The sequence below is a fragment of the Euphorbia lathyris genome, chromosome 8 (assembly GCF_963576675.1).
Source record: "Euphorbia lathyris chromosome 8, ddEupLath1.1, whole genome shotgun sequence".
Taxonomy (NCBI): domain Eukaryota; kingdom Viridiplantae; phylum Streptophyta; class Magnoliopsida; order Malpighiales; family Euphorbiaceae; genus Euphorbia; species Euphorbia lathyris.
Genome location: NC_088917.1, coordinates 32,767,525 through 32,788,485, shown reverse-complemented (window position 1 = coordinate 32,788,485; position 20,961 = coordinate 32,767,525). Strand labels below are relative to the sequence as shown.

Here is a 20,961-nt window from a genome sequence, read left to right as displayed (position 1 = left end):
CATAGTTTTATTTTAATTAAATGTTTATGAATACTAACTATATAAATGTTATTTAATTTGTAGAAATTAGTTCTGATCCTGAAATTGCATCATCTCTTTTATCCATATTTCAATCGGATATATAAGGTTTTTTTAACCGAATCAAATGCACTTTGGTAAGCATATTTTTTTCCTTTTACTTTTTGCTAGTGTGTTGATTAATTTTATTGAAGTGAAAGCTAATTAATTTAACATTTATTGATTCACTAATATGGTAAATTTTATATGTTTAGGTTGATGTTTGGCTTTTACTGCATTTGCTTTGGAAAACAAGGAATTTGTTGTGTTAAGAAGATTCAATTACAAATTGGGATGATGATTAGAGAGATCTTGCTAATGAAGTGTTGCCTTTTTTTTGAATTAAAGGTTGTTTGTTTTTATGGATTTGTTATTTTGTAACTTTGATTTTGTGGGTTTTTTAGCATTGTTGTCTACCGTAACTTTTAATACTTTGATTTTGTGGGTTTTTTTTAGCCTTGTTGTCTACTGTAACTTTTAATGAATGTTGTTTACTTCCTAAAAAAATATCATTTATTTCAAGTTTGTAAGATAATAAAATTTTATATTTTATTATCTTGTAAATTAAATTTTTAATTTATTTTTTAGGACCTAAACTATTAGATATTTATCCGAATCACTGAAAAATTATATTGGATTGGACCGGAACCGAATCTCCGAATCCCCGAACTGGACTGGACTGGAATTTAGGGGCAATTCAATTCTGGAGATTTATTCTTTCAATCAAATCCTGGAGATTTCCTTTTATTAATCTCCGAATTTCAATCTAATACTGGAGATTCATGAATCCCCGACTTGGACCGAACTGTGCCCAACCCTAATATGTATTAGTCACTCTTAAATCACTAAGAGTCAATTATTTATATTATTTTTAGAGAGTGAACTAAGAGTCTCTTGGAGATGCTCTAAATTCGAAAATTAGAATATAATAATTAAAAATCTAAAAATAAAATAAAATAAAATAAAATAAAATAAAATAAAAGGAACAATACAGTGACAAAAGGATAACCCATCAATTTGAAATATGTTTTTGAAAATAGAATAATTGAACTGTGTTAGGTGAGGAGGACTAAATAAATTATTTAGTCTTTGATTTTATTACCATAATCAAACATAACAGAAGTGATTAGGTTTTTAACTTTTTACCCTGTCTGCCTTCCATTCCATTGTCGAGCTCCAGCCGTTCATTCCATTCACTTCATACAGAGTTCAGTTCTTCCCTCTCCTCTCCTCTGCTTCCAAGTTTCAATTTCACGCGGTTTCGGAAGCCAAGACTCGAATACGATTCTACACAATCCACTTCACTCGTGCCTCCCTCCCTCCTTCCATTTCTCGCCGTCGCCGATCAATTTATACCAATCAAGAAGGTATGTAATTCTTCTTCTTGCTTATGATTCTCTGTCAATTTGTTTGGGCTTCTCTACTTCTTTTCTCTGTGTCATGTTTTTGTACTCTTGTCCTGGAATGTTGTTGCTATGCTCTGATTCAAAAGTATGCATTCTATACAAGAATGGTTTGGTAGATGTATGTTGCACTTCTTCAATGATTTCTGTCATTGATATTTGAGATGTTATTGTTTTACTTGCTATCATTTCTATTGAATTAGAACTAGCAGATTTATTACTGTGCCGTTATACAACCTAAGGCCATAAGGGGTTTTTGTGCAAAATGCAGTTCGGAAAATGCAGGGATTGGTTTCACCGAGGGCCTTCTGTCCCACTCCGTCTCTCTATCAGACTCCCAACTTCTCAACTAAGCGCTCAATGAACCTGTACGGAGGGAAGCGTCTCTCTGTTGGCCCAATTCGAGCTCAACAGGTGAGCTTGAAAAGATTCTGATTGATTGAAAAATTGGGTATGAAATAATGGATTTTCGATAACTGATAGATATAAAATGGTCCTATTTTGTAGTCGGAGACCAAGGAGGATTCCACCGCAGTTCCAAAAGTGGTTGAGGAGGAGGTAGATGTTCTGAAAGTGAAGGAATGGGAAGTGGATATGCTACAAAATGAGGTGGCTTATAGCCAGGGAATTAGAATTAGGAGGAAGCCGTCGACAGGGCCGCCTTTGCACTATGTGGGACCTTTCGAATTTCGCATACAAAATGAGGGAAACACTCCCAATAATATTCTTGAGGAAATCATATGGCACAAGGACGTTGAAGTCTCTCAAGTAATTTCTTCTCAATTTTTTTTTTCTTCTTTCAATTTTGATCCAGAGTTGGGTGTAGTCTAATGGTGGTTTTTTTCCCAGTTAAAACAGAGAAGGCCTCTCTTTGCGATGAAGAATTCTCTAGACAATGCTCCTCCTGCCAGAGATTTTATTGGAGCTCTTAAGGAAGCTTATATTCGAACTGGAGTTCCAGGTTTGATTGCAGAAGTGAAGAAGGCTTCTCCAAGTAGGGGAATTCTCAGGGAGGACTTTGATCCAGTAAATATGTCCCTTTATCTTCATTTTTTTTTATAGGTTTTAGTTTTCTATGATATTGGCCCTGATTGGTAAAGTGCCCTGTTTGGCAAATAGCTGTCAGCGGATTAACTTTTTGGTTAGCTGATTTGACTAGCTGATTTGGTTAGCTGATTTGATTAGCTGATTGTGTATATTTGTTTGCTAAAACTTAGTTGATTGCTAATAAATGACAGATAAGGACATGATAAAACATTTATTTGAGGTTAAAGGATAATAATTAGGGGTAAAAATGTCCTTCAAAAGAGATGGAGCAATAAGCTAATTGAAAAAGCTTATAGAATGAGTTTTTTCAAAATTAGCTTTTTGGATCCAGCAAGCTCTTTCAAACCTCTCTTCGCCAAACACCGCTATTAGAGGTTTGACCAGTCAAAACCTCTAAAGTGATTCAAACCTGTAAGGGGTAAAATTAGAGGTTTGAGTCACTTTAGAGGTTTTGACTGGTCAACCCTCTAATAGCGGTGTTTGGTGAAGATAGGTTTGAAAGAGCTTATTGGATCCAAAAAGCTAATTTTGAAAAAAAATCATTCTATGAGCCTTTTCAATTAGCTTATTGCACATTTTTACCCCTAATTACTATCATTTAACCCCAAATAAATTCTTTTACCACGTCTTTATTTGCCATTTTACACAAACAACTATTAACAATCAGCTAAGTTTTACAAAACAAGTTTACACAATCAGCTAACAAAAAAGGTAATCAAGCTAATGTAATCAGCTATTTGCCAAACAGGGCCATTGTCTGCATAACCTGATATTATGATGTTTTATGATTACTTGAACATGGTGCAAGTTAATGTTTATAAAAATATGCATAAGTTTGTCGAGATAAATTCTCTTTGCATATTCAGCTGTTTGCCTTCGATATGCTTCCTTAGTTGATTGGCTTGTTTCTTCTTGCCATTTTATCTTGGCAAGTCAGTTGGTTGATGTCTCCTTTATATCTACCTAGGTGATTTAATAATTCTGGGTCGTTTCTAGCTGTTGAGAGTAGATTGTTAAAGCCAGCTGATTGAAGCTCACAAAAAGTTTCTGCTAGAACTTTCTGGAAATGGGATTTTCCGGACGTATGAATTCATACAGTAATTTTCATTATGCTTTGCTGAAATGTGTAAATGCTTTTATCTTTAACTTGGCTCCATACTCCTAGTTTTGCTCTTAGAGTTTGAATAACTTTCAGGGCTATAATCTACAAGTATAGAAATATATATATATATATATATAGTGAGAAGTAAGGATTTATATGAATAACCTTTGGGGCTATATTTTACAAGTACGAAATTTGCATGCTCACATATATGATATATCTATGGGTGCGATTGATTTGTTTAATTTTTGTTCTGCCTCTTTGCAACCAAGTGTTGTAAACCTGAAATTATGCACTTGGAGTTAGGCATTTTTTACCATTTGGCTTCAGCTGCATGGTAATTGTTTGTTCTTGTTTCATCCTTGTGAATCGTTATAATATCCCATCATGGATCTGAATCTTTCTCATCTTAGGTAGAGATCGCCCGTTCTTATGAGAAAGGTGGTGCTGCATGTCTCAGTGTTTTGACTGATGAAAAGTTTTTTAAGGTAAGTGAACCAGATTTTTTCAACATTCTCCATCTCACTCGTGGATTGTATACTTCTTTTTTTTCTTTTTTTTTTTTTTCTGTTCTGTTTTGTTTTCTAGAATATGTAATTGTTGTAGCAAGTTCAACTTGGTAACATCCTTTCTCTTGTGTCTGCTTTATAAATTAAGGGGAGCTTTGAGAATCTAGAGGCGATAAGGAAAGCTGGAGTGAAGGTATGCCAAGTTTGTAATTGTCATATAGGCGTGTATAGTCAATCTGTTCCACATGCTTTCTTTATTGATGGCAACTTGGCAAGTATCTTATGATTCCAATTCATGCAGTGCCCTCTATTGTGCAAAGAATTTGTTATAGATGCATGGCAGATCTACTATGCTAGAACTAAAGGTGCAGATGCGATTCTTTTAATTGCTGCTGTTTTGCCTGATCTTGACATCAAATACATGGTTAAGATCTGCAAAATTCTTGGTTTGACAGCACTCGTCGAGGTATTACTTGTTTTTCCATCATTCAATCTCTTTATTTGTTAATTAAAGAAAAGGAATTTCAGAGGTACATACGTTTCTTGATGTAAAAAATCATTGTTATTTTTAATTGCATGCTTTTTGACAGCAACAATATCTATAACCTCGGATAAAACACCATGATGAATCAAATCTAGAAGATAATGCTTCTTTGGTCACTTGTACTCTCTGCCAATTTATTTTCTGTTAATTGAACTCGTAAGATTTTAAAGATTGTCTAAACCCAGATTCCACTGTTGTAGAAAATAAATTGAGATATAAGAGTTGTGAATTTTTTTTCCATAACAACTTAACATGTCAAATTAAATATGAAATATCACAATCTAAATTATCATCTGAACAATGGTGATTTTCTGTGTGGAAATTGACACTTGCACTAGCAATTAATTGCAAGAAATGTCATCTCAATTCATGATTTCTACCAATTATCTTTTGTTTCTTCTGCCATTACCATTTGAACTTAAGTAAGACAAGTTTTTTTTTCCTCATCTTTGTTTATGTTGTAGATCACTTTGATATTGATTCTGTTATTTTATCATAGGTTCATGATGAGAGGGAAATGGATCGTGTTCTTGGAATAGAGGGGATTCAATTAATTGGTATCAACAATCGTAACCTCGGTAAGCATTTTCAGCTCAAGTGAATCGACCTTTTTTTTTTTTCCTGTTATGCAAGTTTGATTACGAGCCAACTAACTATATGAGTTACCTTCGTTTACTTCTAATTGCTCCCAGAGACATTTGAAGTTGATATCGGTATCACAAAGAAACTTCTTGAGGGAGAGCGTGGTGAACTTATCCGACAGAAGGACATAATAGTAAGTGTTTCTCTTCGGGATTGGATTGGTATTTCACTAAAATGGTGTTCTCCTGCGAATGATCTCATAAAGGGTTTTATTTTTCCAGGTTGTTGGGGAATCTGGGCTATTTACTCCAGAGGATATTGCTTATGTTCAAGAAGCTGGTGTTAAAGCTGTAAGCTCCACGAATACAAAATGTTAAAATGCTAGATGCTGCTCATGTTGTCTAATAGAAAACATTGCATACCTATTATGAGGCCAAAATACATGTCCTTCCTCAATGATGAATTGACAATGTGTAGAAAATGTCTAAGCTGTTGTGTTTTTACTGCAGGTTTTGGTCGGGGAGTCGATCGTAAAACAAAGTAATCCCGGGAAGGGAATAAGCGGACTTTTTGGTAAAGATATTTCGAGTCAAGTTTGGTAAAGGTAAGCGGGTTTTTGGTAAAGATATTTAGAGCCAAGTGTGACTGTCATAGAGTGAAATGAATGGAAGGTTGCAGGCCGGCTCATGACAATTTGAGACCCTAGGTGAGATATGAAATGTAGATCCTTTATATATAAACAAAATTATAGAAATACATATATGGATTATATACAATATCATCTCTTTTGATGGAGAAATCCCTTGCAACTTTTACAATACATAGAAAAAATGTTTTTATTTAAAAAATGCTAAGTCTTTTTAGATGTAAAAATACTATTTAAATTTTTATATTTAATGTCTCATTTTTAGTAGATAATATAGTTAATTTGTTTAATAATTCTTAGAGATATAAAATTTCATTTTGGAGATGTAACTGTTACATGTTTTGTTAAGCGAAAGTTGATAAATAATAGGTCCCCTTAGTTGCTCAGTTATGAATAAAAGGGACACTTAAAAAGAATGATAAATATTATTTTGATTTTAAGTCTCCGATTAGAATCGTGAGTGTGGCAGTCTCTCCATTTGTCCGTTTGTGAGAGTTCTTGGTTGCTTTTTCGTCGCCCTGTGCTGTATTCTCTTGCTAGCTTCTTGGTTTTCGTTTTCTATAAATTCGTTTTTCTTCGCGGTCTTGCTCCTACTTTATTCTTTCCTCTTGGTTTTGTGCCACACAATGGAGAAAGATCTTGAAAATCTTTCTATCGTTGATGGTGAACATGAGGAATTGGATTTGAGTGGCTCCTTCACTAATCTTATAGCGCATAATTCTAGTCTGTCTCTAGTTAGTAGATTCTTGACAGATAGGCCGATAAATATCCTTGCTATGAGAAATTGCATGGCTACTTTGTGGAAGCTAGGAAGAGGAGTTGCGATATATGAGTTTGAACCTAACTTATTTGTATTCGAATTTTTCCATGAGGTGGATCGAGATAGAGTGGTTGTGGGGGGCTAGTGTACTTTGATAAGCACATATTGGTTATGCAGGAATGGAAGAAAGAGTCATCCCCGGGTGAGGTTGGATTGAATTTCGTTGCATTCTGGCTTCAAGTATATGACTTGCTAGTAGGATTGACGTCAGCAGTCGTAGGCAAACAGATTTCATTGGTACTTTTTAAGAGTATTAATTGAAGAATAATATGGGTATGAGGTGTCAGTTCATGCGTATAAGGGTGTTGGTTGACGTGCGTAAACCGTTAAAACGGTTCAAGAAAATTAAAGTCCCAAAATGAGTGGTCCTTCGTAAAGTTCAAGTATGAGAGGCTTGGCAATTTCTGTTATATCTGTGGTATATTGGGGCATACAGATAGGTTCTGCGAAAGGCTTTCTTAGTTTGCGCTAGCATAAGGGACGAAGGAGTGGGGGAGTGCTTCAAGGCTCTAGTGCGGAGGAGCCGGAAACATACGACGACAAAATGGTTGAGAGATCCCGGTGGTATTCACAGTCTAGCGGGTGAGGGAAGTGGGATGTGGGGATTCAAAACTCCTATAGGCCAGGAAGTGATAACAACTTCGAAAACAATTTCTCTGGGTATTAGGGAGGCAGTCCAGGTTGTTTAGAGCCCAACTACAGCAAAAGTCAAAGGGCCACAAGAGGGCCAAGGCTTTGTTGATGGACTGCAATCCAATAATGAGAACATGATCCTAGACAATGAAGATGAGGACCTGGAACTGGTGGATGATAACAAAAGAAAAAAAGGGGGACTGAGACAGTTTAACACGAATTTAGTTTCTTCATCTCCAATTGAATCGGTGAGGCCTGATGATCAGGTCCGCCGAGCACAATGAATTGCTTAAGCTGGAACTATAGGGGCTTAGTCAATCCCTGATCAGTTAGATCTTTAGGGGGAGTTGTTAAAATCCAACAAACCTAATATTATCTTTCTTATGGAAACTTTGGTGTCAAGAAGTCATGTGGAGTTTTTAAGTCGTCAATCAGTTTCCAGGTTGTTTTTCAGTTGATTGCAGTGGTAGAAGTGGAGGTTTATCCTCCCTTGGAAGGATAATGATACTATGTCCATCCAGTCTTTCTCTAGTCATCACATTGAGGCTTAAATTCATGATACAATTCATGAGGATTGGAGATTTGTGGGTTTTTATGGTTTCGCAGACATGGGTAAGCATACGGAGTCCTGGGCTCTCCTGAACTCGATTTGTTCCTCTTCTATTCTTCCATTACTAATTATAGGGGATTTCAATTGTATTCTTTCTCAGCATGAAAAGCTTGAGGGGCCTTTCTATCCGAATTCTCTTATGGAGAAGTTTAATGAAGCCGTGTCAACAAACTCGTTAACTGGTCTAGTGATGCGAGAAGGTACGTTTACATGGGAGAGGAGCTGAGGGACAAGTTATTGGGTACGTGAGAAACTGGACATGGAACTGGCCTCTCCCTCTTGGTGCAGTCGGTTCACAGAGTATAAATTGTCCCTGCTCGTCTCAGCTTACTCCGATCACTCGCCTTTGTTTCTTGAACATGTGCGCATGGTACCATTTGACCGTAATAGACAGTTTCGTTTCAAATCAGCTTGGCTGAAAGAGGAGGGTTTCAAAGCAATGATGCGCAATTGCTGGTTAATTGGCAGCAAGATCAACTTCACGATCAAGCTAGCGGCTTGCGCTAGTAATATGGGGCAATGGGGTTAGGCTTTTAATCAACGGTTTCGTAGGGAGATTGCGGATTGTAAGTCCAAGATCGACATGCTTCAGGATAAATTTGAGAGGGTCGTGATCAGTAAGTTTTTCAGGCAAACCAGAGACTAAACGTCCTTCTTGAGACCGAATCAATCTATTGGTAGCAGTGGGCCAAAGTGTTTTGGTTGGCAGATGGCGATCATAACTTGAAGTTCTTTCATGTTTGTGTCAAGGCGAGGAAGCACAAAAATCACATCTATCGACTTCGGGATGACTCTGGCAACCTTTGGGAGACTAATTCTGACATTGGCTGTGTGATGAGTCACTATTTCATAAATTTATTTGCTCCCTCGATTGGTAATTGATATGACACTGTTGATATCCTGTCTAGAGTCATCACTAATGAGATGAATACCATGCTAGTTGCTCTTTTGTGTATGATGAGTTTAAAGTAGCAGTGTTCCAAATGCATGCTGATAAGTCTCCTAGTCCTGATGGTCTAAACCCAGGTTTTTTCCAACACTTTTGGGATATAATTGCTATGGATGTGTTTAATGCATGTAATGGTTATCTTACACGAAAAGAATTTCATGCTAACCTTAATGGAACTATCCTAGTTCTAATCCCTAAAGTAGACAACTCTGAACATATGAAGGACCTGAGACCCATCGAATTATGTAATGTTCTTTACAAAATAATTGCTAAGGTTTTAGCCAATAAGCTAAAAAATGTGTTACCTGATATTATTTTTGAGAATCAGTCTGTTTTTGTCCCGGGTCGCTCTATTGTGGATAATATTCAGGTTGCTTTTGAGTCACACCACTTTATGAAACGCAAGAACAAAGGCTATGTTGGCGAGGTAGCTCTTAAGATAGATATTAGGTAGGCGTATGACTGAGTCGGTTGGGGTTTTCTACAGGCTGTGTTAGTCAAAATGGATTTTTATGATTGTTGCATTCAGTGGATTTTGCTTAGTGGCACTACTGTTGAGTATTCTATTTTTGTGAATGGAGATTTTGTAAGGCCTATTAAGGGTATGGGCCTTCGTCAAGGGACCCTCTTTTCCCTTGTTTATTCTGTATGCTGAGGTACTCTCCAAGTTGATCTACAAAGTAGAGGTGGATGGTAAGTTACATGACTATTGCTAAAAGGGCCTCTACGGTATCTCATATGCTGTTTACTGATGATAGTTTTTTCGTTTTTCAAAGCCACTATTGTTGAATGTAGTAGCATTACAAATATCTTATCTAACTACGAAACGACGTCAGGGTAGGCTATCAACCCGCACACTTCAGACATCTTTTTTAGTTCAAATGTCAGTTCGGGGAAAAAAAACCCAAAATCGGAGGGGGAAAACTTAAAATTTCAATTTCCTCACCATTTAAAGAGATGTGAAAAAGAGAGGGATTGAAAAGGAAGAGAGAAGAGAGATGGTGAGTTTAATTTTTTATTTTTGTTTTGAGATTTGCTTGTGATAATTAGATAATAAGGGGGTTAATTTATAAAATAAAATAAAAACAAAACAAAAAGACAAGCTTTAGTTTTTAAGTTACACGCTCTTCTACTGTTTGCTGAAGCAGCATGAAGATAGGAGAAAAACAGAGGAATGTTCAATATAGAAGAAGATAAGTTAAACAATGTTGATTAAAAAAGGAAATTTAGAGTTCTTTCATCTCCGTTGCTGTTCAGCGGATATGAGTCTTGTCATCTGACAAGTTTGGTTTTGTCTTGTCTTTTGACAAGTTTATTCTTTTCTTTTCAATTCTTGCATCAAAAGTTCTTTTTCCATCTATGACATCATCAAGTAATCACTCTGGAGAATGCATTCTAGCTAAGATGAGAGCTTTTCAAGAAAATCTCAGTCCTCAGCTAGCCGAGGTCATGACTATCAAAGAAGTTTAAATTGGATTAAGATGCATCGCCCCAATGAGAAAATTCAAATTCAGTCAAATTGTCTCGTCATAGTCAAGACAATTCAAATGGGTTTAGAAGGTCATTCGTATTTAGTTCACATTATTTCTGATTGTATTCATTTATTACGAGATTTAGAGTTGTGCTCTATCTCATTTATTAAGCGTTCAACGAATTCGGCTGTCCTTACTCTAGCAAAGACGGTCAATTTCGTGTTTGTTCGGGATGAATGAGCATGTCCACCACCATTTCTTAGCAATATTCTTTCATCTAATTTAAGTTAATAAAACTTCACATAATTTTTAAAAAAACTATTTTTGGTATTTTTTCCCTTTTTTTACTCCGTGTTTATATAATATTCGATGTTTTAGAAATATATTTGAAAAATGGTATATTAGAAATTTTGGTCTTTTTTTTATATTTAAAAAATCATGTTTGTATTTAGTATTTTAGGAATAATAATCCTTTTGATGTTTAGGTAAAGTTCTTGAATAAAATGTCATATAGATGAAATTGATGAACCCAAATAAATGTTTCAAGATTAATTTACGGGCTAAAGTCTTTTTTAGATTTTCTATGAATTTAAAGGTGGGGCTTAATTTCACTTCAAATTTTGGTCCAAACTGTATGCTTAATGCTAATGCTTGGAGACATCACAACAGATATTATTTATTTATTTAGTGAGTGTATTTTTCAGATGAAATTATCATTTCAAAATTATTCTTTCCAAATATTTTACAAAAAAAGAATTTAATTGAATCGAGTTTTATAATTTACATCCAAAATATACAATTTCCAATTAAGGATTTTTTTTTTTTAAATTTGGGAAATATCACAAAATATATTGTGCTTCCTTTTTTTTTTGGAATATCTATGCTATGAGTTAATAAATAAAATATATTTTTTAAAATTCTTAACAGCTAAAAGAATACTTAAAGTCAAAATTTGTAAAAGACATTTTTTTTAATTAAACCATATATTACGAACAAACTATAATACATCATTCTGAACAAGAGAGATCTTCGATTAAAATTTTGAACATAAGAAGAAACGCAGAAAGGGAAATCTTCAATTAAAATTTCCTTATGAGCAAGAGATCGTGCCCAAGCAGCTAAGATATGAGCAGTAATATTCACTTGTCGTCTTTCGTGCACGAACTCAATTAATATAGAAGTATGGGTTATCTTAAGAATGCCACTAGCAATGACCCCCAACCAGCTTGACAATGCTAAATCACCTTTAATTATTTGAATTGCAGAGGCCGAGTCGGAAGCTACCACAATTGAATTGAACCCACAATCCCGATGAAACACCGAGTAGGCCCAATAAGACCTCCTTCCGACACTGAGACTAAACCATTACAATCCCAGACAATTATAGCGAATGAACCAACTTTTGATTTCACAAAAAAGGCCGCGTCACAATTACGTTTATAAAAATCAACAGTTCTACTTTAAGGAGAATAATTGTTTTCTTCACATAATTCAACTACAGTTTTAAAATTTATTAATATACATTTTTAATTAAAAATTTATTATTATCATTCATATATAAATAAAATAAAATAGTATGATATATACTTTATAATTCAATTTAAATTCTGTAATTTATTAATTTTTTTTGAAGATTTATTAAAATGCTAATCGAATCCTAGTAGGGTTTATCCGATTAAAATAGTAATTGAATTTTATTAATATTTAAAAAATAAAAAAAAATATTTTTTATAATAATTATTGAAAAATAAATGATACTCTAAAAAGTATTGGAATTATATATATATATATATATATATATATTCTATTGTTCATGAATAAATAAGTCATTAATAAGTTGGTCTAATAGCAAACTACACTTCTTGCCTTGCCTTGCTTGGCCAATTTAATTAAAAGACATGTTGAAGTGGATACGACCTGTCGCGGATGCGGTGAAATTATGGAAACCGAGGAACATGTTTTTAAAAGATGCATAAAAGCTAAGGAACAATGGAGGAATTTTCCGTATGGGGGTCGTGTTGATAAAATCCAAGGACATAATGCTTGTGATTGGATTGTGAATGTGTTTAATTCACTGTCTAATAAGGAGGTAAGGTTTTTTGCTGTGTTTTTGTGGCTATTATGGCATGACAGGAATCAGCGCCGTCATAATGTGGAGGTTCTAAATGACATTAGTACAGCAAAGAGAGCTGTGGGTCTGCTAAGTGAATGGACGGGTTCGGAGCAGGTTGTGGAAGTGGCGGGAGGGGAAAGAATAAGTGTAGGGATGGATAGGTGGGTACTGCCACCAGTTGGAAGGATGAAACTAAATGTGGATGCGTCGTTTGGCTTGAATGGAGTGCGTTGTGGTGCCGGAGCTGTTATTCGGAATGATAATGGAGAAATTATGTTGTCTGCTGGTTTTCCGATGGGTGCTTGTCTTTCGGTTGCTGGTGCGGAAGCAATTGCAATTAGGGATTGTCTAAGAATTGCAAAGGATGCTGGTTTTATGGAGTTATTTGTTGAATCTGATGCAAAAAACGTTGTTAATTCAATACTGGGGAAAATTGAGGTATCGGCAGAGCTTAAATTCATTGTGCAAGATATTGTGGATATAGGGAAGGAGTTTCAACATATTCATTTTTCTTTTGTTAATAGGAATGCTAATAAGGTGGCTCATGAACTTGCTAAGTGGGGAGCTATGCTTTCTGAACCAAATATTTTGATAGAAGAAGTGCCTAGTTTTCTTGTTTCGGTTGTAACCTTGGATTGTTGTTTTTAATAAGAGTTCTTGTTATAAAAAAAAAAAAAAAAAAGAAGCAAACTACACTTCTTTTTCTACACAAATTTTATTTTTTTAATTGAAGTATTAGTGAGAATAGGGGTGAGCAAAACCAAACCGAAAATCCAAAGACCGAAAAAACCGAACCAAACCGGATCAAATTATATTTTAGTTTGATTCGGTCCTAATTTTTAAGCTAGTTTGTTTTTTGGTTCAGTTCGGTTTGGTCCGGTCCAAAACCGAACAAAACCAAACCGAAATACAATATGTACTACTCTTAATTTTAAGATTTTAAATTAATTAACTAATTATATATAGAAAAGAAAAAACAATTAAACATGTTTTTTCTCTCAACTAATTATATATACAAAAGAAAAACTAATTATATGATTATTTTCTTTATATAATTGTTTAGTTAGTGAAGGTACAAGTAGTTATAGATCTCTAGTGCTTTGTTTAGTCCAAACATGAACCAAACCGGACCGGACCAAAATAATTCGATTCGACCCAGACCAAACCAAATTATAATTTGGTTTGATTTGATCCTAAAAATAGAGGTGATTTGGTTCGCTCCAGTTCAGTTTGGTTCGGTTTTTAGACCGAACCGGACCATACTCACTCCTAAGTGAGAGCTATCTGAACTAAACCGTCCAATCAGAACAAAGTTGAACAGTTCTAGTTAATTTTTAAATGTATAAATTTTAAATCTCAATCAGATCATAATAGTCCTAGATAGGACGGATTCAGAAGACTTTTGTAAGGGCTTGAGGATCCACTGATTGTAAGAAAACGCCGAAAATTCTATAAAAACTTTAAATAAGACTTTATTTTTATTTTTATTTTTTTTTATGTAAAAACACTTTAAAAAATCAATTTATTACTCATAAATTACAATTTGCATCTCATCAGCGAACCCTGTTGAAAATTTAGCATAAAAATTAGATACCCATATCCTTATATCTCCCATTTAGTTTGAAAACTTGGGGGTGTACATAGTTAATTGGCTAAACAATGCCAGCTTCGAAAGAAATAAAAGAGAAGATAAAAACATTGATGCAATGCACTATTTTGTTGATTGATTAGACCATCCATATCCTTGTGCGAAATCTACATCTGGGTCCTTATTTACTTTCAACCAACCACCAAATATGCATACTCATTACTTATAAAGACTGGTTAAACATCAAGCCATACTTTAAGTTGCGGGCCGAACTGAAACAATACTTTTTTTGGAAGTTTCCCATACCAACTTTCTACAGTTTAATCCAACTAACTTATGTGTAATCCTCATCAATCCAAATTAAAATCTTCCACAACACCATATATTACCATTCATTGTATTTGTCTAAATTTTTATTCATGAAGTCTTTGTATTTAGATTTAATATCAATTAGCCTCTACATTTGTAATTTTTGGATATTCTAGTCACTGACTACTAAATTATTTAGCTCAACATAAATTATGAAAATTTCATCTCATGTTGATGATGACATATCAGTTGACAGAACAGAGTCTAAAATACACCTAACAGATTTTTTAGTTAAGGACTATTACATAACCAAATAAAAAAGTTAGAGAAGTGCAAAAAGCAAAATATAATTTTTGCTGGAAACCTTATATTCTTCTCAGAAATAAATGTTGGGTATTAGAACCAGAACTTCATCACCTGTTTAGTTAATTTAACAACAAAAAGAAGTGTTAAAATTTTATTATCTTTGGGTAAAGTTTAGTTTTATACTATACATTTTAAGGACTTGACTCTCTTTTTTCTGGGCAAGGATATTATAGCATATGATGCATTATACCTCTAGCAATCAAGATCAACTATACATTACTTCATTACTGATGCGCGCATATCATAAATAAATAACTAGCTGAGTTATTTTTGTTATAAATCTCAACTAAAAGATCGTTTGTGATTAGTTAATGTGATATTGAATGTGTAATTGCAAGTCATGTCAATAATAATGTGATATTGAATTCTTAATTGCAAGTCATGTCAATAATAGCAATAACAACTAAAATATTATAAATCCTACTATTCGGGGGATTATTTTGGACGATACCTGTAAGACATTTGAAAAGGATGGGAATCAGCATTAACAATTATACATTCAATGAAATGCTCTCGACCTTCCTGGAAGGAAGCACCACGTTTTTGTTTCCGGGGAAGGCATCACGAGATATGTCAACCAGGGCCTTGAAACTATATGGTTCATGCATAGATATCTCTGACAAAACTTTTCTGTTTAGCTGAATGTTCTCCTTCATCAGTCCATGCATGAAATTACCATAGTTAACCTGGTAAAAAGAATGAACATACCCCGAAGGAAAAGAATTTGTCAGCAAGTCATCAAAAACATCCACATTCATCAATTAGAACTAAAACAATTCTCATCCCCAAAGTTATTCAAACATGCACTAATTCATTGCAAACACACACTTGTTATAAACATAGTATAATTTTGATTTAAATGCTCTTGGTCCCTTGTCTATAGTTCTAAATCAAGCATATCAATCTAAATCAAGACAGTCTCACATGATACCAATGTAGAGTTAAAAAAGTTGAGTACCTGATCCTTAGCAAGCTAATGTAAAAACATTTAAGACAGTAAAAAAACTAATATCTTGGGTAAAATTAAGAAAACAGCAATGACAAACTTACACCGTGTTGACGGGTGCCTGCATTAATGCGTTGGATCCAAAGGGAGCGCATGTCTCGCTTCTTATTGCGACGATCCCTGTAGGAGTACTGTAACGCCTTCTCCACTCTCTCTCTTGCTATCCTAATGCAGTTTTTTGCTCTTCCCCGAAACCCTTTGGCTAGTTTAAATATCTCCTTCTTGTTCATCTTTCTTGACTATTTTAGCTACCCAATCAAAACCAATTACAAAATCACTTCCTCTTAATCTCAAATGCTAAATAAAAACACAATTACTCATCTAAATCAAGCTGTAACCATAACTGAAAACTGAATTCCATTAATACAACCAAATGAGGATTTTAACTTAACGTCAATTTCTCAGTTCAGCTTCAAGTAAATAACAGACATTCATTATTATAAGTTCTAGATCAAAACAACATTTGCAAAGAACAAAAATAATAATAAAAAAAAAACAGAATTTAATCTTTCTACATAAAATATCCCAACCCAAGTAGCAAAACAATCAAAAGCGACATAAATTGAACGATTACAAATTCCCAATAAAAAATGTCAGTAGATTGAATACCTTTAAGCCTAAAAACTGATTAAAAAAAAAGGTGATATTACCATAGCTATGTTCAAGACTAAGTTTCATTTGCTAGGAATAGTATTCTGATTTCTAATTGATACTGCAAATGAAGTGATGGAGAACAGAGAGATAGAAGTGAATCAACACTTTACCAGTTAAGCACAAACAGAACAAATATTATTTAGAATTTGAGAAATATAAACAGAACAGTGAATTCAAGCTTTGAAGGGTATTGCACTGCAATTTGCATACAATTTGAAATGGATTCTACCAAATTAAATTTGGTTTCTGTTTGAAAACCAAAGTTTCCATTAGCCTTTGTTTACTACTTCAACAATGTAACAAAGTATAGGTAAGTGGAAGTTTCTACCACATAAACAATTGCATCAATGTCTCGAAGTCTAAAACTTTGTATTCCTAATATGCAAGAATACTTTCATCCTAAAACAAAATCCTTATTAGTTTTTACAAAAATAGAAACAGAAAATTATCACCGATCTGTGAGACAAATAACAGGCAAGGAACAGTTGATGCAAATCTATGGAACAATAAATAGAGTAACCAAAGACTGTATAGCAAAAATAAAGACAACAATGTGCAGGAAATTTAGTTGTTTTATATGAAGCAAAATACAGTAACACAAAATTGCAGATAGAAAATATGTGGCAATTTGGCAAATCGATAAAATAACATAGCTACTAAAATGTTTTGCTCTTCCTTATAAAAGGGCAGCCCGGTCGCATTACGCGTCCCCGCTGAGCGAGGGTCCGGGGAGGGGTCCCACCACAAGGGTGTATTGGGGGCAAGCCTTCCCTTGCCAATTTAATTGGCAAGAGGCCGCTCCTAAGACTCGAACCCGTGACCTCTGGTCACACGACAACAACGTTTTACCGTTGCGCCAAGGCTCGCCCTCTTCCTTATAACAAGAAGAAATTTAATAGGGAGTGAGCATAGTAAAAGAAGAACAGTAGCTTACCTTTACTTCGGAATCGAGAGGACAGAACAGAAGCAGGGCTGAACAAGGACGGAGATGAAAATAGACTGAGGATTGGGGAACGGTGACGGCGACTCCGATCCGACTGCGAACCAAGAATTGGAGAATGGCGACTGCGACTCTAGTAAGAAGCAATGTTGATTAATTTATAATTATTTTTATAAATTACATTACCACATTATCTCTAGTTAGCTCTGTCTATTGAAGTCATTGAGAAGCATTTGGTTGGATATCTAGAGGAATTGAAGGAGACATTCTACTGCACATGTACATAACCAACACAAAAATTCGCCCCTCACTGTGAACTGAAAAATTAAAGAACCCTGGACTACAATCTACTTAATTAATAAAGGACAATAAACTGGAAACGAATAGTTCATAGTTAACACAATATAATTACAACACAATATGCAGAAACAGTTCCATCACAATATCCAGAAACACAACACAATATAATTAAAATTTAAACAAAATAGATAATAGCTAATTTTTTTTTTCAATGTCAAAATAATTACCAAAGAAATGAGAAAATGAAGGGAAGGAGGAGAAAGAGTCGAACCTGAAATTAACGAGCAAGGGAAGAAGGAGAAGAGCAGGGGAATAAGCCAAGAACCCGAGGCGTTAGAAATCCAGACGGGCTCAGAGAATCACAGGCACCGGCGATCGAAGATGAGCAAGGGAAGAAGGAGAAGAGTGCTGGAAGAGGTCGATTTTGTCTGCTTTAGATTTAGGGTTCTGTCATTTTGTTTTGGCTTAATATATCATTTGACCCTTAACTTATTCAAAAAGTTCAATTGACCCCTTAACTTTCAAAGTATCTTAATAAACCTTCAATTTTCTTAAAATGTCTCGATAGTTTCGAGACTTACTTAAAATGTAGTTAATTAATCACTCAGTATGGGTAGAAAAGGATCTCCGGAAGAATAATGGCTTGGAACAAAATACCCCTTTTACAAAAGGTTTATTACAGGATCCTAGAAGAATGTCTTAATGACTAGGTGATGGGAGACATCTGATGTCAGCATAAATGATATCACATTTGTGACGTCATCACTATTCTCATTGCGATCCAAGCCCAAAGCATAATAAGGGTCCAAGCGTGTCTAAGAACGGCTCCAGACTCACTTCAACATGTCCGATACGACCTAAGCCCAACGAGCGGCAGCCCATCATAGCCCACACGGTTCTAACCTCAGCGTCTCAAAGGATCTTCTAAAATCCTACGAGATAAAGGATTCCTCCCAGGGCTCGGACTCCTTAAGGGATCAAAAATCCTAACTCCGTAAGGATTCCCAAAGAAGATGATAACCTTAAACTTAAACAAACACTATAAATACATAAGTATATACACAAGGTTCGGTTCATTAATTACTATCTCTAAACTAGTCAATACCCTTTCATTCGGTCCTAAATCACAAACTGACGTAGGCATCGGAGCAGGTTTATCGTACGCCAGCCTCGTCTGACCAGCATATTATTTTGTAGGCTTAACATGACACCAGTTCAGTATCACGGTTTGGATACATAACCAAGATCGGGTAACAAGTTATCAACGATATTAATTATTTCTTGAAAAAAGTTAAAAATTATTTTTAGGAGCTCAATTCTTGAAATCTTATAAGTTTAGGAGCTAAAAAAATCTTGTCATGCACAAATACTTTTTAATCCGAGCCTTCATAATTGGGCTTTAAATCAATGAAAAATCTAATTTCAGTATTCGTAACATTAAATATGCAAACTAAATAATAAAAATAAATCATAAATTTAATAAAAACGTATAAAAACTTAATATTCCACAAATTGGAGAAAACATGCAAAAAAAAAAAAAAAGAAATTAATTAATTAAAACACGTAAAATTCTAAATAATATAATATGAAATTCATCAATAACGACCAATCATCAAATATACTTTAATTTTGATTTTTTTTTTTTTTTTTTTTTTTTTTTTTTTGCTAAAAAGGAAGGGTTAAGCCTCGAAGACAAAACAAAGAGAAAAAAAAAAACTAAACACGAACACAATAGGGTACCAATCTCACATGTATTAGCATGGAGGAGATCCTATAGGCCTTCAAGCCGCATAACGCACTCGTGATGATTCAAAGTTAAAGTTTCTATGTAGTTTGTCATTCAGTCAGCTGTTTGATTACCTTATCAGAATATATGAATGATTATGACATTAACACTGCTTCAATAGAGTCTTGCACCTATTAATAAACCAATAATATCGATGTGAGGGTTGCTCCTTGTCAGAAAGAAGGCTAACCACAATTTGAGAATTAATCTCCATAATAATTCTACAGATCCCCTTCTTCTAAGCCAGCTTTAAGCTATATTAGACCCTTAAGAGTTCAACGAGAGCAACAAAACAAGTACCTACGTTGCAAGCAAAACCACCTAACCAACCCCCTACTCATCATGTGTCAAACCAATCGTGGAAGCATAGCATGAGTTACCCTTGCTCGTCCCGTCATAATTAACTTTCAGCCAACCTGACTCTGGAGGTTTCCAAACGACTAACACCTCTTAAAACACCCATTAATGCAATATGAGAAGGAAGATTGAGAGCACATATCCCAAATTCCGGCCTAACAACTTAATGATTAAAGCATTCGCCTATGGCATAATAGTTTCTTGTTTAAGATTAGGGTCAGTAGTAATTCGTGGATATAGCGACTCATTATCACTAAAATCAATTCTGATTTTCTCAGCAACTCTTACATTGTTCTAATCCTAAGTGTCAACGATATATCTTTAGATTCAGTGATTTCTTTCCAAGATTTTTTCTTGTTTCTTCTCTCATTTCTTTAATATGCATTCATCAATATACAAAAGAGTAAAAGATACGAGATACAAATTAGCGAGTTATATATTATGATAATGTAAAAATAAATTGAACAACGTAAAGTACATGCTGAAACTAATTTCATTAAGTTAGCGAATATATTTATTAACATTTTTCCATTTTTTTTCACCTGTTTAACTTTAACAATGATTAAATAATAGGGTTAATTACATATAAATGTTAGTGGCTTTACTGATTTGCGGATGGATACCAATGGCATATTTTTTTTTTACAAATGGAACCATGTGGGTTGTAAAAATTTACATTTAGGTTTACTTTGTCAGAATTTGGCCGATAACGATCTCGAAATAAAAAATTTCAAGAGTTAATGATATTTTAAACGACTTTAATTCTTCAAATTTTTAGGTTTGAGATTATTTAGATGTTGTTTTTTATGGAAGAGAAAGTTTATGTTTAGAGAGAGAAATCCAAAAATGATGATTTTGAAAAATAAAAAATATTGTTCCATAGTAAATATGATATTAAACAACTTTAATTCTTGAAAATTTTCATTTTAAAGTCGTTATCTGTCAAATTTTGCGAAGTAAAAAAATATAAAATTTTGCAAACCACATGGTTGTGTTTGTAAAGAAAAACATCACAGGTACCCATCTGCAAATCCGTGTAACCACGGGATATCTACTTATAATTAACCCTAAATAATATTTGTAAACATGCAAATATAAATATTTCTGGCCGAGTTTAAATAAAGATCCAAATCCGCTTTTTAATGTTCATTCTACTCTAAAAGACCTA

General features: G+C 34.3%; 2 protein-coding genes across 4 annotated transcripts; one reads left to right on the top strand and one right to left on the bottom strand.

The window, feature by feature from the left end:
• Window positions 1-1,160: 1,160 nt before the first annotated feature.
• LOC136203404 (indole-3-glycerol phosphate synthase, chloroplastic-like) lies at window positions 1,161-6,164 on the top strand. The gene is made up of 11 exons (XM_065994551.1): window positions 1,161-1,424; window positions 1,732-1,874; window positions 1,968-2,228; window positions 2,310-2,486; window positions 4,023-4,097; window positions 4,267-4,311; window positions 4,420-4,584; window positions 5,162-5,240; window positions 5,355-5,437; window positions 5,526-5,594; window positions 5,754-6,164. Exons 2-11 carry the CDS (start codon window positions 1,740-1,742, stop codon window positions 5,844-5,846), a joined length of 1,182 nt encoding a protein of 393 aa, XP_065850623.1. The 5' UTR covers window positions 1,161-1,424; window positions 1,732-1,739; the 3' UTR covers window positions 5,847-6,164.
• An 8,400-nt stretch (window positions 6,165-14,564) lies between these two features.
• Window positions 14,565-18,088, bottom strand: LOC136201948 (uncharacterized). Of its 3 annotated transcripts, XM_065992338.1 has the most exons (5): window positions 17,922-18,088; window positions 17,345-17,483; window positions 15,801-16,004; window positions 15,202-15,436; window positions 14,565-14,801 (listed from the first exon to the last, which is right to left on the bottom strand). In XM_065992338.1, the coding sequence occupies exons 3-4, from the start codon at window positions 15,984-15,986 to the stop codon at window positions 15,242-15,244; spliced, it is 381 nt and encodes a 126-aa protein (XP_065848410.1). In that variant the 5' UTR covers window positions 15,987-16,004; window positions 17,345-17,483; window positions 17,922-18,088; the 3' UTR covers window positions 14,565-14,801; window positions 15,202-15,241. The 3 variants fall into 3 exon arrangements, with proteins under 3 accessions (XP_065848410.1, XP_065848409.1, XP_065848411.1); XM_065992337.1 differs by lacking the exon at window positions 14,565-14,801 and having other exon boundaries at window positions 15,094-15,436; window positions 17,922-18,087; XM_065992339.1 differs by lacking the exon at window positions 14,565-14,801 and having other exon boundaries at window positions 15,094-15,436; window positions 17,345-17,475; window positions 17,922-18,087.
• Between the last annotated feature and the right edge of the window lie 2,873 nt (window positions 18,089-20,961).